The sequence below is a fragment of the Scyliorhinus canicula genome, chromosome 9 (assembly GCF_902713615.1).
Source record: "Scyliorhinus canicula chromosome 9, sScyCan1.1, whole genome shotgun sequence".
In the NCBI taxonomy this organism is placed as follows: Eukaryota; Metazoa; Chordata; class Chondrichthyes; order Carcharhiniformes; family Scyliorhinidae; genus Scyliorhinus; species Scyliorhinus canicula.
Genome location: NC_052154.1, coordinates 184,484,303 through 184,505,274, shown reverse-complemented (window position 1 = coordinate 184,505,274; position 20,972 = coordinate 184,484,303). Strand labels below are relative to the sequence as shown.

The 20,972-nt window shown below is 44.9% G+C and overlaps 1 protein-coding gene across 1 annotated transcript in view; it reads left to right on the top strand.

The window, feature by feature from the left end:
* Positions 1-20,972, top strand: part of lgr4 (leucine-rich repeat containing G protein-coupled receptor 4) — a 129,562-nt gene that overhangs the window by 85,507 nt on the left and 23,083 nt on the right. Inside the window, exons 5-10 of the mRNA XM_038808305.1 lie at positions 1,622-1,693; positions 3,199-3,267; positions 12,542-12,613; positions 12,707-12,778; positions 17,352-17,423; positions 18,353-18,418. Coding sequence (XP_038664233.1) covers positions 1,622-1,693; positions 3,199-3,267; positions 12,542-12,613; positions 12,707-12,778; positions 17,352-17,423; positions 18,353-18,418 — 423 coding nt within the window. The remainder of the gene's footprint in view (positions 1-1,621; positions 1,694-3,198; positions 3,268-12,541; positions 12,614-12,706; positions 12,779-17,351; positions 17,424-18,352; positions 18,419-20,972) is intronic.

Genomic DNA, 20,972 nt, shown 5'->3' with positions numbered 1-20,972 from the left:
CCCCCCCCCCCCCCCCCCCCCCCCCCCCCCCTCCCCCCCCCCCCCCCCCACCCCCCCCCCCATCTTTTAAATTCCAACGAGTATAATCTCGGTCTACTCAACCGCTCCTCGTTATCCAACCCCCTCAACTCTGGGATTAACTAGTGAACCTCCTCTGTACACCCTCCAGCGCCAGTATGATGTCCCTTTCTCAGGTAAGGAGACCAAACTGAACACAATACTCCAGATGTGGCATCACTAACCCCTTACACAATTGCAGCATAACTTCCCTAGTCTTAAACTCCATCCCTCTAGCAATGAAGGACAAAACTCCATTTGCCTTCTTAATCACCTGTTGCACCTGTAAACCAACTTTTACGACTCATGCACTAGCCACCCAGGTCTCCTCTGCACAGCACATGTTTTAATATTTATCATTTAAATAATAATCACTTTTGCTGTTATTCCTACCAAAATGGATAACGTCACATTTGTAATGGATAACCTCACATTTGTTAGTTCATTCCACAGGGCAATGCCTTGACCAATCAGAGTCCAGGTTCCTGGTTTGAATTTCACTTGATGCTCAGCAGTTAACTGTCAGTCACCATCAACTTGTGCATTCTCCATGGCAAAGCCTCTGCCAATCTGAGTCCACTTTCCAGCCAACCAGCATCATTGTCTCATACAGTGTAAAGTTATTGTTTCCCATGACATTGGTCGTCTTGCGATTGTCCTGTTGAGTGTGAGGCAAAAAGCTCCAACAAATTCGATAATTAATCATGATTGCAGTTAAGAGTCAACACTGTTGAAACAAAAGTTCTCAGGTTGTGGTTGGGAAGCACTTCACCTGGAGTAGTCGATGTATGGCACGCTCTTCCAGATGTACTAGTGGAGGGTAACTTTGGGAATTACTGGAACTGGAGTTTGATGTTGTGGTGGGGAAACTAGCTTTATTGAAAAAAGGAGGAAAATGGAGTGGAAAACCTGCCTCATTTGCACTTGCCTTTGAAGCACTATACCAGTCTTCTATCTTGGTGCCCCTGCATGTATGAACTTATCTATTGGAATATGCATGCTTCATTACAGCTACCCAGTTCTGTTGTGCGGCTTTACATCATTTTTGAAATGAGTTTGATCCTGGGTTAGCCTTTGATCTGATGCAAAATATTTTTGTTTTTTTTGGTTCTGTACAAATGTACAACCCGCTGTGCTAAGCATTGGCAGGGGTTTAATTACTCCATTACAGTACTAGCAGTTGGAGGGGATAGACTCCTGATGATCTTGTTTTCTGGTTCAGGCGGTTGTTAAAAATACCATGGACCTGCTGAAAGAGCAGTGTTCTGCTGGTCCTGGCCAGCAATTCTCCCAACATCACAAGATTAAAACAGTAACTGATCATATATTCTGTTGCTATTTATGTAATCTAACATTTTTTTCAAAATGGCTGCAACTTTTACCTATGTCACAAACCATTGCACATCAAATTAACTGTTGTATTTGTGGACATTTTAGAAATTTTGGGGCGGTAATAAAGAATTTTGTAAGATATTGTTAATACATAAAAAATAGCAAGCAGTGCGCACCTTTTTGCTTTTGAATACTGACCTTTCCGCTTTCTTTCTCATTCATTTTTCTCTAGACATCTTCACAATAATAAAATTGACACACTAGATGTCCACTGCTTTGATGGGCTTGACAATCTGGAGACACTGTAAGTACTTATTTTTTCCTTTTGAACTTCTACCCTAACAATGAAACATAAATTTAATTGTATTTCATTTACTGAAAAACGAGCTGCAGATGAATTGCCTGCACGAATCAACTCAATTTGAATATATACTTCAATATTTGCTGCAACCACTTCTCTTTTGCTTAGTGACTTTTGGTATTGTTGGCATTGAATGATTGTTAGATCTTATACAAAGAACAAAGAAACGTACAGCACAGGAACAGGTCCTTCGTCCCTCCAAGCCTGTGCCGACCATGATGCCATAACTTAAAAAAACTTGGTCCATATCCCTCTATTTCGTCCCTATTCATGTAGCCATCTAGATGCCTCTTAAAATGTTGCTAATGTGCCTGCCTCCACTACATCCTCTGGCAGTGTGTTCCAGGTACCCACCACTCTGTGTGGGGGAAAAACTTAACCCACACATCTCCCTTAAGCATTTCCCCCTCTCACCTTGAACCTGTGCCTCTTTGTGATTGGCACTTCCATCCTTGGAAAAAGCCTCTGACTGTCCACCCAGTCTATGCCTCTCATAATTTTGTACACCTCTATCAGATTGCCCCTCAGTCTCCCATCTTTCCAGTGAAAACAATCCTAGTTTATTCAACCTCTTCTCATAGCTAACGTCCTCAAGGCCAGACAGCATCTTGGTGAACCTTCTTGGCCCTCTCTCCAAAGCTTCCACGTCCTTCTGATAACTTGGTAACCAGAATTGCACGCAATACTCCAAATGCGACCTAACCAAGGTTTTATATAGCTGTCACATGATTTCCCAAGTCTTGTCCTCAATGCCCCGGCTAATGAATGCAAGCATGCCATATGCCTTCTTAATTACTTTTAGGGACTGTGGACCTGCGTGCCCAGATCCCTCTGTATGTTAATGTTCCTAAGGGTTCTGCCATTTTACAGTATAATTTGATCCTCCAAAATGCACCATCTCGCATTTGTCCGGATTAAACTTCATCTGCCATTTCTGGGCCCACGTCTGGTAGTTTGTCGGAATGGGGCAACATTATCCAGGTTTTTCAAAACTGAAGCTTTAACTTCATGACATCCTATATCTCCAGAGAATTATTTTCAATATATTTATACTTTGAACTCAAAGCACATTTGCATGTCTGATTTTAGTCGTGTTTTTATTCATGCTCCCAATGATACTTATTTTGATTTTCTGTTTTACATTTTTTGTAAAATCTTTTTGAAAGTTCCAATCTATCAGCTACCTATATCCAATTTTAATTGTGCACAATATTTGTGGATTGACTGTGATTGCACATGAATTGTCTGTGTACAGTAATCTATTGTCACTGTTCCATGATGCAAGAATCATTATCAGCAATTGAATTGTGAACTCTGATACAAAGTTCAACTGGTGAAAATTTGTGCGTGGTTTTCTGAAAGCTTTCTGCATATCATTGTTCACAAAGCTTGTAACGATAAGAACTGCTACCTGATTTTTAAAAACTTTTTATGTCTTTAATCATCAGGGACTTGAACTATAATAACCTGATGGAATTTCCTGAAGCTATCAAATCCCTTCAGAATCTGAAAGAGCTGTGAGTTTAAAAATGCTGAATTTACATTAGTGCTTGAAGCCTAACAAAACAGAATGGTAGCTATTCGCTGGTCTACTTCAGTCGTTCTAGACCTTGGGAAATTCCTTGATGAGTTGATTGGTTGAGCATGGTTTCTGGAGACCTGATTACTGCACTTAAATTATGAAACTTCATTCAAAGAAAGACCTTCCAGCTTAGGTGACCTCCAGGGAAACTGCTAAAGCTGAGCGAAGTGTGGTGCTCAAATGACAGTTCGTTTAGTTCCAGTCTTTCAAATATTTCGTTATTGCCCAAAGGTTTCTCTGACAAACCTTGGGATTTTGTTGCTACTGCTGGGTTTGATTTCTTTGTGGTTGGTAGGATGAGTGAGAGAGAGCTCATTTCTGTGCAAGTTTTTACATAAAAAGGCACAACAATCTTTAAATGTTACTTGTCTCACCTCATGAATGGATCAATCTCCATGATTGTCACCATGGTTTAGTGGTAGCACATTTCCTCTGTGTCAAAAGGTTAGAGGTTAAAGTCCCATTTCAGTGACTTGAGGGAGTACTGCAAGTGACGGAGTTATCAGGTGTCATAATATACACACACGTATATGATGGTGCATAGACAGACACTGACTGACACACAGCCAATCACCAAACAGGACACGGCCACTATAAAGCCAGAGGGCACTAGTTTTCCCGCTCTCTTGGGATGCAGCCTCTGAGACAGCCAGAGCCTGTGATCAGCAACACAGGAGCTGGTTTAGCTCACCAGGCTAAATCGCTGGCTTTTAAAGCAGACCAAGCAGGCAAGCAGCACGGTTCGATTCCCGTACCAGCCTCCCCGGACAGGCGCCGGAATGTGACGACTAGGGGCTTTTCACAGTAACTTCATTGAAGCCTACTCGTGACAATAAGCGATTTTCATTTTTTTTTTTTCAACATCTACCATGTGCTAGCAGTATAGTCTGGTCAGGTTAGCCTCAGGACTCCAGTCAACTTAACATAGTGTCAACCCACAGTGCAAGTATGTTTAACAGCTCATAGTTAAATAAAATAGGGTTGTACTTCTACAAGTGTTGGTAGCCTGTCTCAATCACTGCAATGGTAAACGCAGTCCTCACAGACCCAGCATACCCAACACATCACCAGGCAAGACATTAAAGCAAGGCCCAATCTCTCCCCTGCTAATGTAAAGGATCCTATTTTTTTTATTCGTTCGTGGGATGTGGGCGTCACAGGCTGTGCCAGCATTTATTGCCCATCCCTAATTGCCCTCGAGGGGGCAGTTAAAAGTCAACCACATTGCTGTAGGACTAGAGTCACATGTAGGCCAAACCAGGTAAGGACGGCAGATTTCCTTCCCTAAAGGGCATTCGTGAACCAGATGGGTTTTTAGGACAATCGACAATGGTTTCATGGTCATCATTAGACTTTCAATAACAGATTTTTTTCTGAATTCAAATTTCACCATCTGCAGTGGCAGGATTTGAACCTTTGTTCTTTAATAACTTTTGCCTTTGGAAATGGTCCTTTCTTGAGTATTTTATTTCCATGTGCCAGAACGTACTGTTATCCCATTGTTACAAAGGAGTAAAAGATAAATACTGCACATTTATCTCATCAGTGCTATCCTTCTCGTTGATCGCAGTATGACTGCCGTAATTAGGTTCTCTCACCCACCCTAACTTGTACTTTAATGAAACTACCCCACTGCCTGTCACAAGGATGAGTCGCTTTGTTATGATCAGAGACATGTAAGTGTAAAAATACAATTGTAAATATTTTAAGGAAATCAAGACTAGAAAACTATCAGAAGATATTTTGAAAATCTAATTGAGCTGCATCATTAAACTAGGCTGACGATTGAAAAACCGATGTTGAAAATCCGTACAAGAGCATTTACTGCAGGAAGAGAGAATACAGCTGGTTAAATGGGACATTAGACAGAGAAAAAAATAACTAGAATAAAATACATGGAGAAATGTGCCATAGGATAGACTTGTGCAATTCCAGCGCAAGCTGTGTCAAAATTATACTCGCTTTATAATGTGGTTCATCTCCCCGAGTTTCCACTCAAACCCATGTGCATATCACTGAATATAAATCTCTGAAGGCAGAAGGGCAGGTTAACAGGGTGGTGAAAAAGGCGCTTGCCTTTATCAATTGTGGCATAGATTACAAAAGCAAGAAGTCATGTTGGAGTGATATAGAACATTGGTGAGGCCACAGCTGGAGTACTGTGTGCAATTCTGGTCACCACATTATAGGAAGGATGCAATTGCACTGGAGTGGGTGCAGAGGCAATTCACCAGGATGTTGCCTGGGATGGAACATTAGTTATGAAGAGAGGTTGGATAGGCTTAAGTTGTTTTCTGGAACAGAGAAGACTGAGGGGCGACTTGATCGAGGTGTGCAAGATTATGAAGGGCATGGACAGGGTGAGACGGGGCAGCTGTTCCGTTCGTTGAAGGGTCAGTTACAATGGGACACAAGTTCAAGGTCAGGGGCAGGAGGTTTAGGGGGGATTTGAGGAAATACCTTTTACCCAGAGGGTGGTGACAGTCTGGAATGCACTGCCTGGGAGGGTGGTAGAGGCATATTGCTTCACATCCATTAAAAAGTATCTGGTTGAGCACTTGGCACGTCATAACATTCCAGGTTGGGCGGCATGGAGGCTAGTGGTTAGCACTGCTGCCTCACGCTGCCGAGGACCCAGGTTTGATCCCGGCCCGGGTCACTGTCCGTGAGGAGTTTGCCCATTCTCCCCTTGCCTGCGTGGGTCTCACCCCTACAACCCAAAAAGATGTGCAGAGTAGGTGGATTGGCCACGCTAAATTGCCCCTTAATTGGGGAAAAAAGAATTGGGCACTCTAAATTTATTTAAAAAAAATAATATTCAAGGCTATGGACCAAGTACTGGCAAATGGATTAGGTAGGCAGGTCAGGTGCAAACTCAATGGGTCAAAGGGTCTCTTCTGTGCTGTATTATTCTGTGAGTAATGTCTAACATGAATCCGGGCAATTGGGCAGTATTTTAAAACATATATATTTTTTAATGCTTTAATATTCCTTGATGCATTTAACAATGGTAACTTGTTAATACAGCTGAAAATGGAGTTGAACATAGAACCCCTACAGTGCAGAAGGAGGCCACTTGGCCCATCAGGTCTGTACCGATCCACTGAAAAATCACCCTACCTATGGGTTTATCACAAAAAAATTCTAAATCAATTTCAATCCACCACCTGTGTGTAACCCAATTTTTAAATCACTGAAGTGACTTTTTTAAAAAAAATTTTTAATTGAAATTTTTGAAAAATGTATAACAACAAAACGATAATAATAACATAATAAACACCCCCGGACCGGTAACAATGCATATAACGAGCCCCCCCAACCCGATGAACAACAAGATAAAGAAATTAAATTAACATAAACAATACCCCCCCCCCCCCCCCCCCCCCCCCCCCCCCCCCCCCCCGGGTTGCCACTGCTGCTGCGTTGACCAGAAAAGTCGAGGAAAGGCTGCCACCCGCCTAAAGAACCCTTGTACCGACCCCCTCAGGGCGAATTTGACCTTCTCCAGCTTAATGAATCCCGCCATGTCATTGATCCAGGTCTCCACGCTTGGGGGTCTCGCATCTTTCCATTGCAACAAGATCCTACCGCCGGGCTACTAGTGACACAAAGGCCAAAACACCGCCTCTTTCGCCTCCTGCACTCCCGGCTCCACCCCAACCCAAATATCGCGAGTCCCCAGCCTGGCTTGACCCTGGACCCTACGACCCTCGACACCGTCCTCGCCACCCCTGCCAGAATTCCCCAGTGCCGGGCATGCCCAAAACATATGGGCATGGTTCCTGGGCTCCCCAACACACCTAATGCACCTGTCCTCACCCCCAAAAAACCTGCTCATCCTCGTCCCGGACATATGAGCCCTGTGCAGTACCTTGAACTGGATGAGGCCAAGCCTTGCACATGAAGAGGAGGAGTTCACCCTCTCCAGGGCGTTCGCCCATGTCCCCTCCTCAATCTGCCCCCCCCAGCTCCACTTCCCACTTAGCCTTCAGCTCCTCTACCGACGCCTCCTCCACCTCCTGCATCACCTGGTAGATGTCAAGACACCTTCCCAACCCCGACCCACACCCCCGAAAGCACCCTATCCCTTACCCCCCGCGGGGGCAGCAAAGAGAACCCCTCCACCTACCGCCTAGCAAACGCCTTGACCTGAAGGTACCTGAACATATTCCCCGGGGGGAGCTCAAACTTCTCCAGCTCACCCAGGCTCGCAAACCTCCCATCAATGAACAGGTCTCCCAACTTCCTTATGCCCGCCCTGTGCCACACCAGGAACCCGCCATCAATGTTCCCTGGGATAAACCGGTGGTTCCCCCGCAGCGGGGCCTCCACCGAGCCCCCCACTTCCCCCTTGTGTCGCCTCCACTGCCCCCAAATCTTGAGGGTAGCCGCCACCACCGGGCTCATGGTGTACCTCGTCGGAGGGAGCGGCAACGGCGCTGTTACCAGTGCCTTCAGGTTCATGCCTCCGCAGGGCGCCATCTCCATCCGTTTCCATGCTGCCCCCTCCCCATCCATTACCCACTTGCGTACCATCGAGACATTAGCCGCCCAATAGTACCCAGAGAGGTTGGGCAGCGCCAGCCCCCCTCCATCCCTGCCTCGCTCCAAAAAGACCCTCCTCACCCTCGGAGTCCCATGCGCCCAAACAAATCCCGTGATACTGCTGTTCACCCTCCTAAAAAAGGCCCTCGGGATAAGGATGGGGAGGCACTGGAACAAAAACAAAAACCTCGGGAGCATCGTCATTTTAACGGACTGTACTCTACCCGTCAACGACAGCGGCAGCATGTCCCACCTTTTGAACTCCTCCTCCATCTGCTCCACCAACCTAGTAAAATTAAGCTTATGCAAAGTCCCCCAACTCCTAGCCACCTGAACCCCCAAAACTCCTCACTGCCCTGATCTCCCGGGTGTACAACAAACAGCTCGCTCTTCCCCAGGTTCAACTTGTAGCCCGAGAAACTTCCAAACTCAGCAAGAATCTCCATCACCTCCGGCATTCCCCCCACTGGGTCTGCTACATACAGCAACAAGTCATCTGCATAAATGACACTCGGTGCTCCTCCCCACCCCGCACCAGCTCCCTCCACCTCCCCGACTCCCTTAGCGCCATGGCCAGAGGCTCAATTGCCAACGCAAAAAGCAAGGGGGACAGGGGGCACCCCTGCCTCGTCCCACGGTAGAGCCTGAAGTACTCGACCTCCTCCCATTTGTGGCTACACTCGCCATCGGGGCCTCGTACAGCAACCTCACCCATTTAATAAACCCCTCCCCAAACCCGAACCCCTCTAACACCTCCCACAAGTACCCCCACTCAACCCTATCAAAGGCCTTCTCCGCATCTAATGCCACCACAATCTCCGCCTCTCCTTCTGCCGCCGGCATCACTATCACATTTAGCAGCCTTCGCACGTTAAGTGTTCAGCTGCCTCCCCTTCACAAATCCCGTCTGATCTTCATGTATCACCCCCGGCACACAGTCCTCTACTCTAGTGGCCAAGATCTTTGCCAGCAACTTGGCGTCCACGTTCAACAGTGAAATTGGCCTATATGATCCACACTGCAGGGGGTCCTTATCTCGCTTCAGGATCAGGGAAATTAGCGCCCGTGACATCGTCGGGGGCAAAACTTCCCCCTCCCATGCCTCGTTAAAGGTCCGAACCAACAGGTCCGCATATTTTTTATAAAATTCAACCGGGAACCCATCCGGTCCCGGCGCCTTCCCCAACTGCACGTGGCCAATCCCTCTAACCAGCTCCTCCAACTTGATCGGCACCCCCAGTCCCTCCACCTGCTCCTCTTGCACCCTTGGAAATCGCAGCCTGTTCAAAAAGCTCTCCATTACCCCCCCACCACCGGCGGCTCCGACCGGTACAGTTCCCTGTAGAAGTCCCTGAAGACCCCATTAACCTCTACCCCCTTCCACACCACATTCCCACCCCTATCCTTCACTCCACCAATCTCCCTAGCCGCGTCCCGCTTGCGGAGCTGATGCGCCAGCATCCTGCTCGCCTTCTCCCCATATTCGTAGACCGCTCCCTGCGCCTTCCTCCACTGTGTCTCCGCCTTTCTGGTGGTCAGTAAATCAAACTTAGCCTGCAGGCTACGCCGCTCCCCCAACAATCCCTCCTCCGGGGCCTCCGCATACCTCCTATCTGCACTCAGCAGCTCCCCCACCAGTCTCTCCCTCTCCGTCCCCCCCCCTCTCCCTATGGGCTCGGATGGAAATCAGCTCCCCCCTAATGACTGCTTTCAGAGCCTCCCACACCATCCCTACCCGGACCTCCCCAGTATCATTGGCCTCGAGGTACCTCTCAATACATCCCCGGACCCTCCTACACACCACCTCATCAGCCAACAACCCCACGTCCAAACGCCAAAGCGGGCGCTGGTCCCGCACCTCCCCCATCTCCAGATCCACCCAATGCGGAGCAAGGTTTGAAATCGCTATAGCCGAATATTCGGCATCCTCCACCCTCGGGACCAGCCCCCTACTCAGGACAAAAAAAACAATACAGGAATAAACCCTGTGCACGTGGGAGAAAAAAGAGTACTCCCGAGCCCTCGGCCTCCCAAACCTCCAGGATCCACCCCTCCCATCTGGTCCATAAACCCCCTCAACACCTTGGCCGCTGCCGGCCTCCTGCCCGTCCTAGAACTAGAACGATCCAGTGGGGGATCCAGCACCGTATTGAAATCTCCCCCCCCCCCCCCCCCCCCCCCCCCCCAAACTCGGCAATAATCAGGCCTCCCGCCTCCAGGTCAGGAATACGGCCCAACATACGCCTCATGAAACCAGCATCATCCCAATTTGGGGCATATACATTTACCAACACCACCCTCTCCCCCTGCAGCTTACCGCTCACCATCACATATCTGCCGCCACTATCAGCCACCACCTCAGACGCCTCAAACGCCACCCTCTTCCCCACCAGGATCGCCACCCCCCCGGTTCTTCGCATCGAGCCCAGAATGGAAAAATTGCCCCACCCACCCCTTCCTCAGACAAACCTGGTCCGCCACCTTCAGGTGAGTCTCCTGAAGCATGGCCACGTCCGCCTTCAGCCCCTTCAGATGCGAAAACACCCGGGCCCGCTTAACTGGCCCATTCAACCCCTCACCTCAGCCGGATCAGGGGGTACCCCGCCCCCCCCCTCTCCCCCGCCGACTAGCCATAGCCCATCGACTGCTCGCCCCTGGCCAGCACCCCCCACTCGGCCCGTTTCCCATGGCGATAGAACATCACCCCGACCCCCCCGACCCGCACCAGCTCCTCCCCGGCCATTCCAGCAGCAACCCGGTATTCTCCCTCCCCCCCCGGCTAGGACCCCTCCTAGCCGCGACACTCCCTCCATAGTAGTCCTGTGAGCCAGCTGACTTCTGCTGACCCCGGCAGCTCCCGTCCTAACTCCGACCCCTCCCGATATGGGGTCACCCCCACCCTGCAGCAGCTCCTTGGCATCGCTCCAGCGCGGGAAAACGGAACTGATATCCACGCCCCTTGCCTCCAGCCCCACCCCCTCGTCCCACGGCGCGGGAAACCAGAGGAAAGCCCGCGCTTTCACACTGCCCCACCCCACCCCACCCCCAACGCAGCCCCCAAACAGCAGTCCTAACCCATCCACCAACCCCGTACAAAAAAAACAGACCCCCAACACCCCCCTTAAAACACAAAACCATAACCAACACCATCCGAAAGCAGAAAAAAAACAGAATAGCCAGCGACAGCATAAACAGTGATACAAAAAAAAAACCCCAGTCCCCAATCCCTAGTTCAAGTCCAACTTTTCAGCCTGCACAAAGGCCCACGCCTCCTCCGGGGACTCAAAATAGTGATGCCGGTCCTTGTAGGTGACCCACAAGAACGCAAGCGGCAGCATGCCGAATTTCACCTGCCTGCTGTGGAGCACCGCCTTCGTCCGGTTGAACCCGGCCCTCCGCTTAGCCACCTCCGCACTCCAGTCCTGGTAGATGTGCACTACCGAATTCTCCCACTTGCTGCTCCTCACCTTCTTGGCCCATCGCAGCGCACACCCCCAGTCACTGAACCGATGGAACCGCACCAGCACCGCCCGCGGGGGTTCATTTGCCTTAGGCCTCCTGGCCAGTACTCTGTGGGCCCCCTCCAGCTCCAGGGGCAGATGGAAAGATCCTGCCTCCACCAGAGAGTTCAGCATCACGGCCACATAAGCTGGCAGGTCCGACCCCTCCAGCCCCTCCGCGAGGCCCAGGATCCGCAAGTTCTTCCTCCTCGACCGAAACTCCATCTCCTCAAAACGATCTTGCCACTTTTTGTGGAGCGCTTCGTGCATCTCCACCTTCCCCACGAGGGCCGAAACCTCATCCTCGCGCTCAGAGGCCTGCTGCTGCAACTCACGGATCTCTGCACCCTGGGTTGTCTGGGTCTTCAGCAGCTTACTTGTAGTAACTTTTAGAGTCCAGCAACTCCACTTTCAGCTCCGTAAAGTAGCGCAGAAGGGCCGCCTGCTGCTCCTGCGCCCACTGCCTCCACTCCTCGGGGGCTCCACCGGCCGCCATTTTGTCCACCTTCCCCCGGTTTTCCAGGGGAGCTGCTGCCGTTCTTTCCTCGCCCCACTCCGGGTCCGCACCATAAATCCCGGGGGATATTACTCCAGACACCTTCACACACCGGGAATTATTGAACCAGCGCCGTTTGGGGCCCTTAAAAGAGCCCAAAAGTCCTATGATAGCGAGAGCTGCCTAACGTGCGGCTTAGCTCCGCATTGCCGCCACCAGAAGTTCACTGAAATGACTTTTAATACTACCTTGTGTCTACATCTGTGGTAGATTGATAAGATGGTTTGCCATGATCTGTTATCACTCTATCATACAGCTAACAGAATGGCAGAAACCAAGTTAGGTGAACCGTGGTTTTGTCAGGGAACAATTCCAATGTTCTGATGTACTTCAGAACTGCTCTTAAACTTAAATATAGTTTTGTCTGAAAGACTGTGACCTAAAACATCAAACTAAAATGTTGAGTTGAAAACAGATCAAATTACTGAGTTAAACAAAATTGTCAGTTTTATGGTTCATTTTACCTGTTGAACAAAAGCTAGAGAAATCTGGTTGTCCAAATTTTGAAATGTAATCAGCTAGAAATTGTAGACTGTCAAATATTTGGCATAGTGTGTTGTTTTGACTTTAATGAGCTTAAAACTGATGTGTTTTGCTTCTTGGTACAGTGGTTTCCACAGTAACAACATTGCAGTAATTCCAGATAAAGCTTTCAGTGGGAATCCTTTGCTTCGGACTATGTAAGTAGAACTCTGCCCAGTAAGCCATTCCATTTTTGCTTTTGCTTCATGCTTATCTCCAGTAGGTTAACCCACCATTCTTTTATTTTTCAGACACTTGTATGATAACCCAATCTCGTCTGTGGGGATTTCTGCTTTTCAAAATCTGTCTGAGCTCCAGTCTCTGTAAGTATACATTTTTGGATCTGTACAAAACGATGAGTGTATCAATGTCAAATATGGACATGACTTATAAAATGCTAGTATCCTAATCGTGACTTGAACAGGGAGGAATGTTTTTAAAAGGAATGGGTGTAGCATCTTGGACAAGGAATTTCAGAGAATAGAACTTGCATAGCTGAAGGACTGTGACTGATGATGCAGCAGTGGAAAAGAGATGCATAGGTAAAGGAATGGAGAATTCGGGATGAAATACGTTGTTGAAGTTTCTACAGGTAGGTTAGGCCAAGGCTATCATACATATTTCCTGTTTCGGGACTTTAAAATCTAAGCATTAGTTTAGACTTGCAATACTTAATAGTTGAAGCAACACTGTCATGCCAATCTTGTCCATGCCTGACACCCACCTAGTTGGACACTGTGGTGTGGTAATAGGTCAGTAAGAAGTCTTACAACGCCAGGTTAAAGTCCAACAGGTTTGTTTCAAACATGAGCTTTCGGAGCGCAGCTCCTTCCTCAGGTGAAAGGAGCAGCGCTCTGAAAGCTCGTGATTGAAACAAACCTGTTGGACTTTAACCTGGTGTTGTAAGACATCTTACTGTGCTCACCCCAGTCCAACGCCGGCATCTCCACATCGTGGTAATAGGTAGTGGGAATCTTGGAAGGTTTTCTCCTACCTTCTCTCCAAATCTGAAACCTCGGGCCACCTGTGGCGCTATTACCATCTCGAGTAAAATCTGATATTTCACCACAGACAAAGGAATGGGTAGGGGACATTTCTGGTCCCAGTAGCCCAACTGCTCACTCTGTAAACCTGCTTAGTTAACAGTGAAGCTCAACGATTATAAAGGATTGTTGACAATCTACTTTATGGCCTATCTTCATGCTGTTTTTACCCCATTCGCTAAGTTAAAGCTGATTAACTATAAGGCAACATTATCTATTCTAAAGAGTCCAAAAATATCCAAGACTTTGGAAAAGTAAATGTTTGAGGATAATTACGACCTGTATGTTCTAACATCAGAACTTGCATTGTAAGCTTTGTATTTAGCAAATTATGATATGCTGTGGAAAATTGCCAGGTGCATAAAATATTTGCTTTTAATATTAACAAAATGCTGGTGTAAGACCTTATTTATCTTGAAATTTTCATTCAACCAGCTGACCAATTTGGTCTAATTCATAGAATTCATAGAATTTACAGTGCATTGAAGCTGCATCAGAAATAACAATTATTGTGGTGCTGCCAGAATCTGAAGCTCATCTGCTAATAAGTAAAGCATAGGGCTATTCCTAATGTGATTAAAAATGTCCTGCTTTGAATATTTCTAGAACAGAAAAAACAGGAATACATTGCCTGTACAATTTGTTCATTAAACTGCAGGTGCAAGGTTGTGTCCAGTTCTAGGTGTCATATTTTATCAGAGAAAATGCAGGGGTGTCTGAAGAAATTGAAAAATGATCTAAGGGATGGAAGGCTTTGGAAGAAGAAAGACGAGTGAAACTGGGGCTCTGTTAAAATGTTTGTACTGTATATGCAGTGGATTCTTGTCAAATTGCAAATAACCACTGACATGAGCAGCATATCTGCTAAGTGTATGAGAACGGAAATCGGATGCAAGTAATAATCTCAGGACAAAATCCACATTACATAACTGTGGGCCACTGCCATTTAATCTAGCATTTTATTATATAAACCAGGACATACTGGGGGTTTGTAAGAAAGGTACCAGCCTCCCCGAACAGGCGCCGGAATGTGGCGACTAGGGGCTTTTAACGGTAACTTCATTGAAGCCTACTAGTGACAATAAGCGATTTTCATTTTTCATTTCATTTTCAAAAATCATGGGTAATTTTAATATCCATATCTAGAATTAATCAAATTGACAAGGGTAGCCTCGAGCGAGAGCTCATAAGACTGTTTTAGAGATTGATTTGACAGCATGCTGCCAAACCAACCAGAGAGGAGGTTGTTTTGGATTTAGTATTGTGTATTGAGATGGGATTAATTAATGATCCTGTAGTAAAGGATCCTCTAGGGAAGACTGATCAAAGCATGTTTGAATTTCAATTTGAGGGCAATAAATTTGAGTTCCACACTAGTGCTCTGGTGTTAAACAAAGATAATTCTGTAGGCATGAGGACAGATTTGGACCTAGTGGACTGGGCACAAAGACGGAAAGGTAGAACAATTGATGAAATGTGCCAGATATTTAAGGAGATATTCAACTCCTCCCACTAAAATATATTTCAGAGAGGATGAAATATTGTAAGAGGGAGTAAATGCATCCGTGGCTGAGCAAGGAGGTTAAAGAAAACATAAAGGCAAAAACGAAGGCATACCATATTGCAAAGATCAGACTGGAGGATTGGGAAACGTTTTTAAAAGACCAATTAGTAAAAAAAAGTTATAAAAAGAGCAAAGATAAATTATGAAAGATATCCAGTGCAAAATATAAAAACGGATAGTAAAAGATTCTATAAGTATATGAAAAGGAAGAGAGTAGCTAAAGTCACATTGATCCCTTAAAGGACGAGACTAGGGAGTTAATAATGGGGAACACAGAAATGGCAGAAACACTAAATCAATGTTTTGCCTCTATTTTCACAGTGGAGGACACTAAAACCATTCCAATAGTAACAGGTACTGCAGAAGTTGCTGAAAAGGAAGAACTTAAAACAACTGCCATCACTAGGGAAAAAGTACTGAACAAGCTATTGAGATTAAAGACTGACAGGTCCCAAGGACCTGATGGCCTGCACCCTCGGGTCTTAAAATAAGTGAGGCTACCACATATTATAACCACAATAGCAAGTCAGAGACCAGTTATTCTGTGATGAGTAACTCATCTCCTTCCTCCCAGAGCCTGCCCACCATCGACGAGGATTGTGATTGAATACTCCCTACTTGTCTACACCTCTACTTCGCTTTCTTCTGTTTTTAAAAAATCTATTTTTATTAGAGATTTTCCATTTTACAATGAATTTTATCACCAAACCCATATTACCCCCAGCAGATGTTACACATAACCAAATAACAAAAACCCAACCAATTGCACATACCTTGTCCACAAAAGAGAGAAAACATAAGAAACAACCCCGCCTCCCCTGCTGCCCAGCAACTGACGATGACTAATTCCTTAAAGTAGGTAACGAATGGCTGCCATCTCCGGTATAACCCTCAATTGACCTCCAAACGGTGTACTTCTCCAGGTACAAGAATTCTATTAGGTCACCCAACCATACAGGCGCTGGACGAAGTCAGAGAACTTGCCCCGTGCTATCAACAAGGCAAAGGCAAGGACATCTGCCTCCACTCCTATCTGCAGCCCCGTCAAATCCGACGCCCCAAAATTGGCCAGCAGAGGACACGGCTCGAGATCAATATTCAGAATCGCTGACATGGTGCTAAAGAAGGAGACTCCAAAGTATACCATTTTGGGACAAGACCAGGACATGTGTGTGTGTGTGATTGGCCACCTCCCAGGAACATCGCTCCCTCCTGTCTTCTACCTGTGTGATTGGCCAGCCCTTGGGAACACCGCTTGCTCCTGTTTTCTACCTGTGTGTGTGATTGTCCAGCCCCCAGGAAAAACCGCTCGCATCTGTCTTCTACCTCCGGAAAGAAACCGCTCATCTTGGCTTTGGGCAGGTGCACCCTATGCACCACCTTAAGCTGGTCTTTCTTCCTTTAAGACATTCCTTAAAATATATCTCTTTGACCAAGTTTTTAGCCACCTGATTTAATACCTCATGTGGCTTTGTTTTATAACTTTAAAGGTGTTATTTAAATTTATGTTCTTGTTTAGGGCGAAACAGTCAAACTAAGTGTACAAATCTCATGAGTAAGAGACTAGATGATCATCATTTGTACTGCAAAATTCTATTATTATATAAAACTTTTTAACATGAAGAGTTTATAGCATCAGTGAAAATTTAGATATTTTGACTTGCTCCTCAAATAAAATCAAAAAACTTTGTTTACAATAAATCTAACCAATTTGTAGCTGCTAGCTTATCTTAATCCAGAAGTGCTGGCAAGTTCCGGGAACTCCTGGTTTAGATTTATTTTATTTGTTCAGCTTACACACTGATGCAGAAAAGACTGATATTACTCTGATACTTGTGACCACCTCAATGTGTTCATGTAGTTTCCTTTAAGTATTGTACAGTAAAACTTTACATTGATTTCACAAATACATGAACCTTTTAAAATTAATTTAATTTTAAATGCTCCACTTGCATTCTTATGTCTTCCTTTTGCATCTATTTTGATGGAATTTTTGAAAAGTATTTCTTTTGAATTTTAATAGTTCTATAAAGTACTGATTTAACACATTGGATAGTGGATTAAAAATTGTGACCAAATTAATCATCAATACTTGTCATTCTTCAGTCCCCACATCCTGACATGTGCTATTAATGAGGGAGTTAATTTAACTGTGATATTCAATTGTTCAAAAGGAATTTGAGGCTAAAGTATCAATATTTTTATTCTCTGAAATGCTTTCAAAAAGTCTCCCAGATACAGTGAAATTTCATATTAGCATATTTACTTTGGTATATTTCTGTGATTTAGCACCTTGACAGGAACCAGGATCAGCAGAATCCCACCTGACTTGTGTCAACAGCTGAAGATGCTTAGACTTTTGTAAGTTTGGACTTCTATCATCACTTAAAAGCAAGTTATCAATGTATAAAGTCAAACCAGTTTAAAATGTCCATTTTTATTTTTTATACTAATTCCGAAACTGTAAAACTCTTGTCAATATTATGAGTGTTTGTGACAAAAGGTAAGGAGGGTTTTGAATGCCTTGAGTTAGTTGTAGCACTGAAAGCCAAGATGGTCTCGTAATTGCTGTGGTCACAGGGAAGAGTGTTGAGGTTTTAGTCACGCCCTTTGTCAAGGAGGAGCTGAGTTATTTGTCACTTTGAGACACGGAGTACTGTAAATGATATGGAATGTGATACTGTGTAGAATAGAATTGAAGGCAGATAAGTCACCACCCAGAACTGAAATGCCTTTCATAACCTCAGTTTGGTAATGAGCTATCAAATAGATAAACCACCCACATTAGCAACCTTTGTGTTCAATAACTCAATACTATTAGTTGATGTTTGCATGAACATTTGGAAATGATATTTTTAGAGCAAGGCCAGCTCCAACATTTATGAACTGAAACAAAAAACAACCACTGCAGATGCTTGAAATCTATCAAAAAACAGAAAATGAGGGAAATGTTGAGCAAGTCAGTCTGGGTCTGCAGACAGACAAAGATAGAGATAAATGTAGAACATTTCAGTTCTGATGAAAGGTCAATTTGAAATGATAACACACTCTCGCTGTCTATCGATACTGTCTAAGCTGTTGAGCATTTCCAGCACTTTTTTTCAGTTATGAATTGAGAACTTGATCTCAGTTTTCTTGAACTACGAACGAGCATTGGAACTTTCTAGAAAGGTTCTGATCACATTTTATATTTTACTTCCAAATTGTTTTTTGCCTTTCAATAATTTTGGGGGGAATGCATGTATTTTTTTGCAAATTTATTTTATTACAAAATGCGTTTTTCTTCACAGGGACCTGTCGTATAATCAGATAGAGGAGCTACCGAGTTTCCAGGGTTGTTCAGCATTGGAAGAAATGTATGTTCGGATTTTTTAAATTCAAAATTCATGTTATGTTTCTCTGTTAATTTGACAATGCCAAGTTTTATCTTTTCAAACCCATGATTGAAGTAATTAAAACATTGCAGAGGAATAACCAGTTTTTATTTTTTTTTTGTTTTTGCTCTTGAGATGTGACGGGGACAGGGTAGTATTTATTACACATTTGCAATTTCCCTGAGGGAATTGCGAGTCAGTCAAATAGTTGTAGCTCGCGTCATATGTGAACAAGACCCAGGTACGCGTGCAAGTCACTACTCTGAAGGACATTACTTTGGCTTTCATAAAATATGGCCACTTCTATGGTTACTTTATCTGGAGCTAGCCCACAATTTATTAAATTCAGTAGCACAGCTGGACATAGTAGAATTCAAACGTAACCTAGAGTCTAGGTTGTTGGTGGCAGTACCACAGCCTGTAGTTACTGTACCCACAAACCCTGTTAATGCTCGAGATGTAAAAAAGATATTTAAAACAATTTTAAAGAAACATTGTACTTTCTTTGAGGATGCTGCTTTTTATTTTTGGATCATTAAGAAATGTTTTGAGAATGGGTCCTTATTCTGAGACAGCGAGCTTCTTTGGCGCTGCCTAGGCAGTGTCATCAAACTGAAGTAATGTGTGCATCCAAAATTTTACTTGTAATTTTAAATGGGGAATACATTTCTATATTTGTAATATATTCTGTTGAGTAGGTTTTAGGATTGCAGTTTAACAAGTCTTCTTTCAGCCAAACCAGATCACATACAAGATCAACCGCAAGAGAAAAATTAATACGTGTGCAACAGTTCAAACTAAGTAATGACAGAAGCATAGTTGGAAGAATGTATGAATTACCAAATGCATTTGTGTTTTTAATCATACTCTATTCTATGACAGAACTGGATATTGAAATAATACATCTGAAGTTTTTTCTGAAATAAAATAAACTTTGTACCAGTGCTACAGTACCAAACCATTGGCAAACAGAAAATGTTGCAAACAGATTTATCACTCTCTGATCCTATGTTTTTCACAAAATGAACTTGTCTATGTTGCTGAATGTAACTAATTAAGCCCTTTAATTCGATGGGAGATGCTTTGTTCTAGATTATTTTAACCAGCTAATTATGGTTTACAGATTAGCGAATAGGCTCCCACGGCTGGAATGCAATCCGGATCCTCTCCAGCGCGAGAGGATCATCAGTCCCACTGTCTGAGGTGGACGTGGCTGTAGTAGGTAGCCTTCACCTCCGTTCCTGGTTGCTGGCAACAAATGTAGGAAATAACGGCCAAAAGGGATAAGCGAATGGGCAAGCCTTGAACAGTAATGGGCACTGCCACAAATATCTTTCCATTGAGTAAAGTCTCCGGCTCCAAAGGTTGCCTGGACCTGTTGTTGCTGGTCATCATTGACTTGACTGGACCAACCATATAAATACTGGGGTTACAAGACCAGGTCAGAAGCTTGTAATTCTGCAGAAACTGAGGTGTAGAAGGGTGACATTTAGATTCCTGATGCATTGGCACCGATTCTGGGGAAGATTGGAGCTATGCAAGCTGGAAGAGTTGCACCGCAGCAGGACCGGTATCAATATCCTTAGCTAGTCGCTAGTACCAAGGGAGAGGGTTTAAATTCAAGTGGCAATGGGAGGGTAATTGGAGTGGGAGACACGAGGGGGAAACGAAAGACAGAAGAGTAGAAATCAAAATTGGAAGGCAGAGAAAACACGGGCTCACAGCAAATAGGGTCATAATACAAAATCAGTTGTCCTTTAACCATGTGTACACAAGTCTGAAGGCCCTGTATCTAAATGCACTGAACATTCACAATAAGGTAGATGAATGAACAAATAAATGTAAACGGGTACGATATGATTGTAATTGCGGAGACCAGGCTGGGAGCTGAATATCCAAGGAAACTCTATTTAGGGAGGACAGGCAAAGGAGATGGGGTGGTGTTGTTAGTTAAGGTGAGAGGGGATATTGATCCAGAAAATCTAGATGTGGAATCAGTCTGGGTGGAGCTAAGAAGCAACAAACGGCATAAAACATTAGCGGGAGTTGTCTATAGGCCTCCAAACAGCAGTGGTACTGTAGGGCATGGCCTTAAACAGGAAATAGAGATGCATGTAACAAGGCTGCTTCCGTAATCATGGGCGACTTTAATCTAAAATAGACTGGACAAACTAAATTAGCAATAAGACTGTGTTGAATAAATTCTTGGGAGTGTGTAAAAGATGTTTTTTTTTAGCCTTGTAAGTCGAGGAAACAAATGAGGCACAGGCTATATTAGATTTAGTATTGTGCAATGAGAAGGGGTTAATTAATAATCTTGTGCTGGGTTCTGAGGGGAACAGGGATCATAACATGATAGGATTCTTCATTAGGATGGAAATGGATGGAAAGTGAAGTAGTCCAATCTGAAACCATGGTCCTAAATATAAACAAAGAAAACTACAAAGGTATGAGGTAGAAGATGGCTTAGATTAAGGAACTTTGTTAAAGGGCATTACAGCATGGTGGTGCAGTGGTTAGCACTGCTGCCTCATGG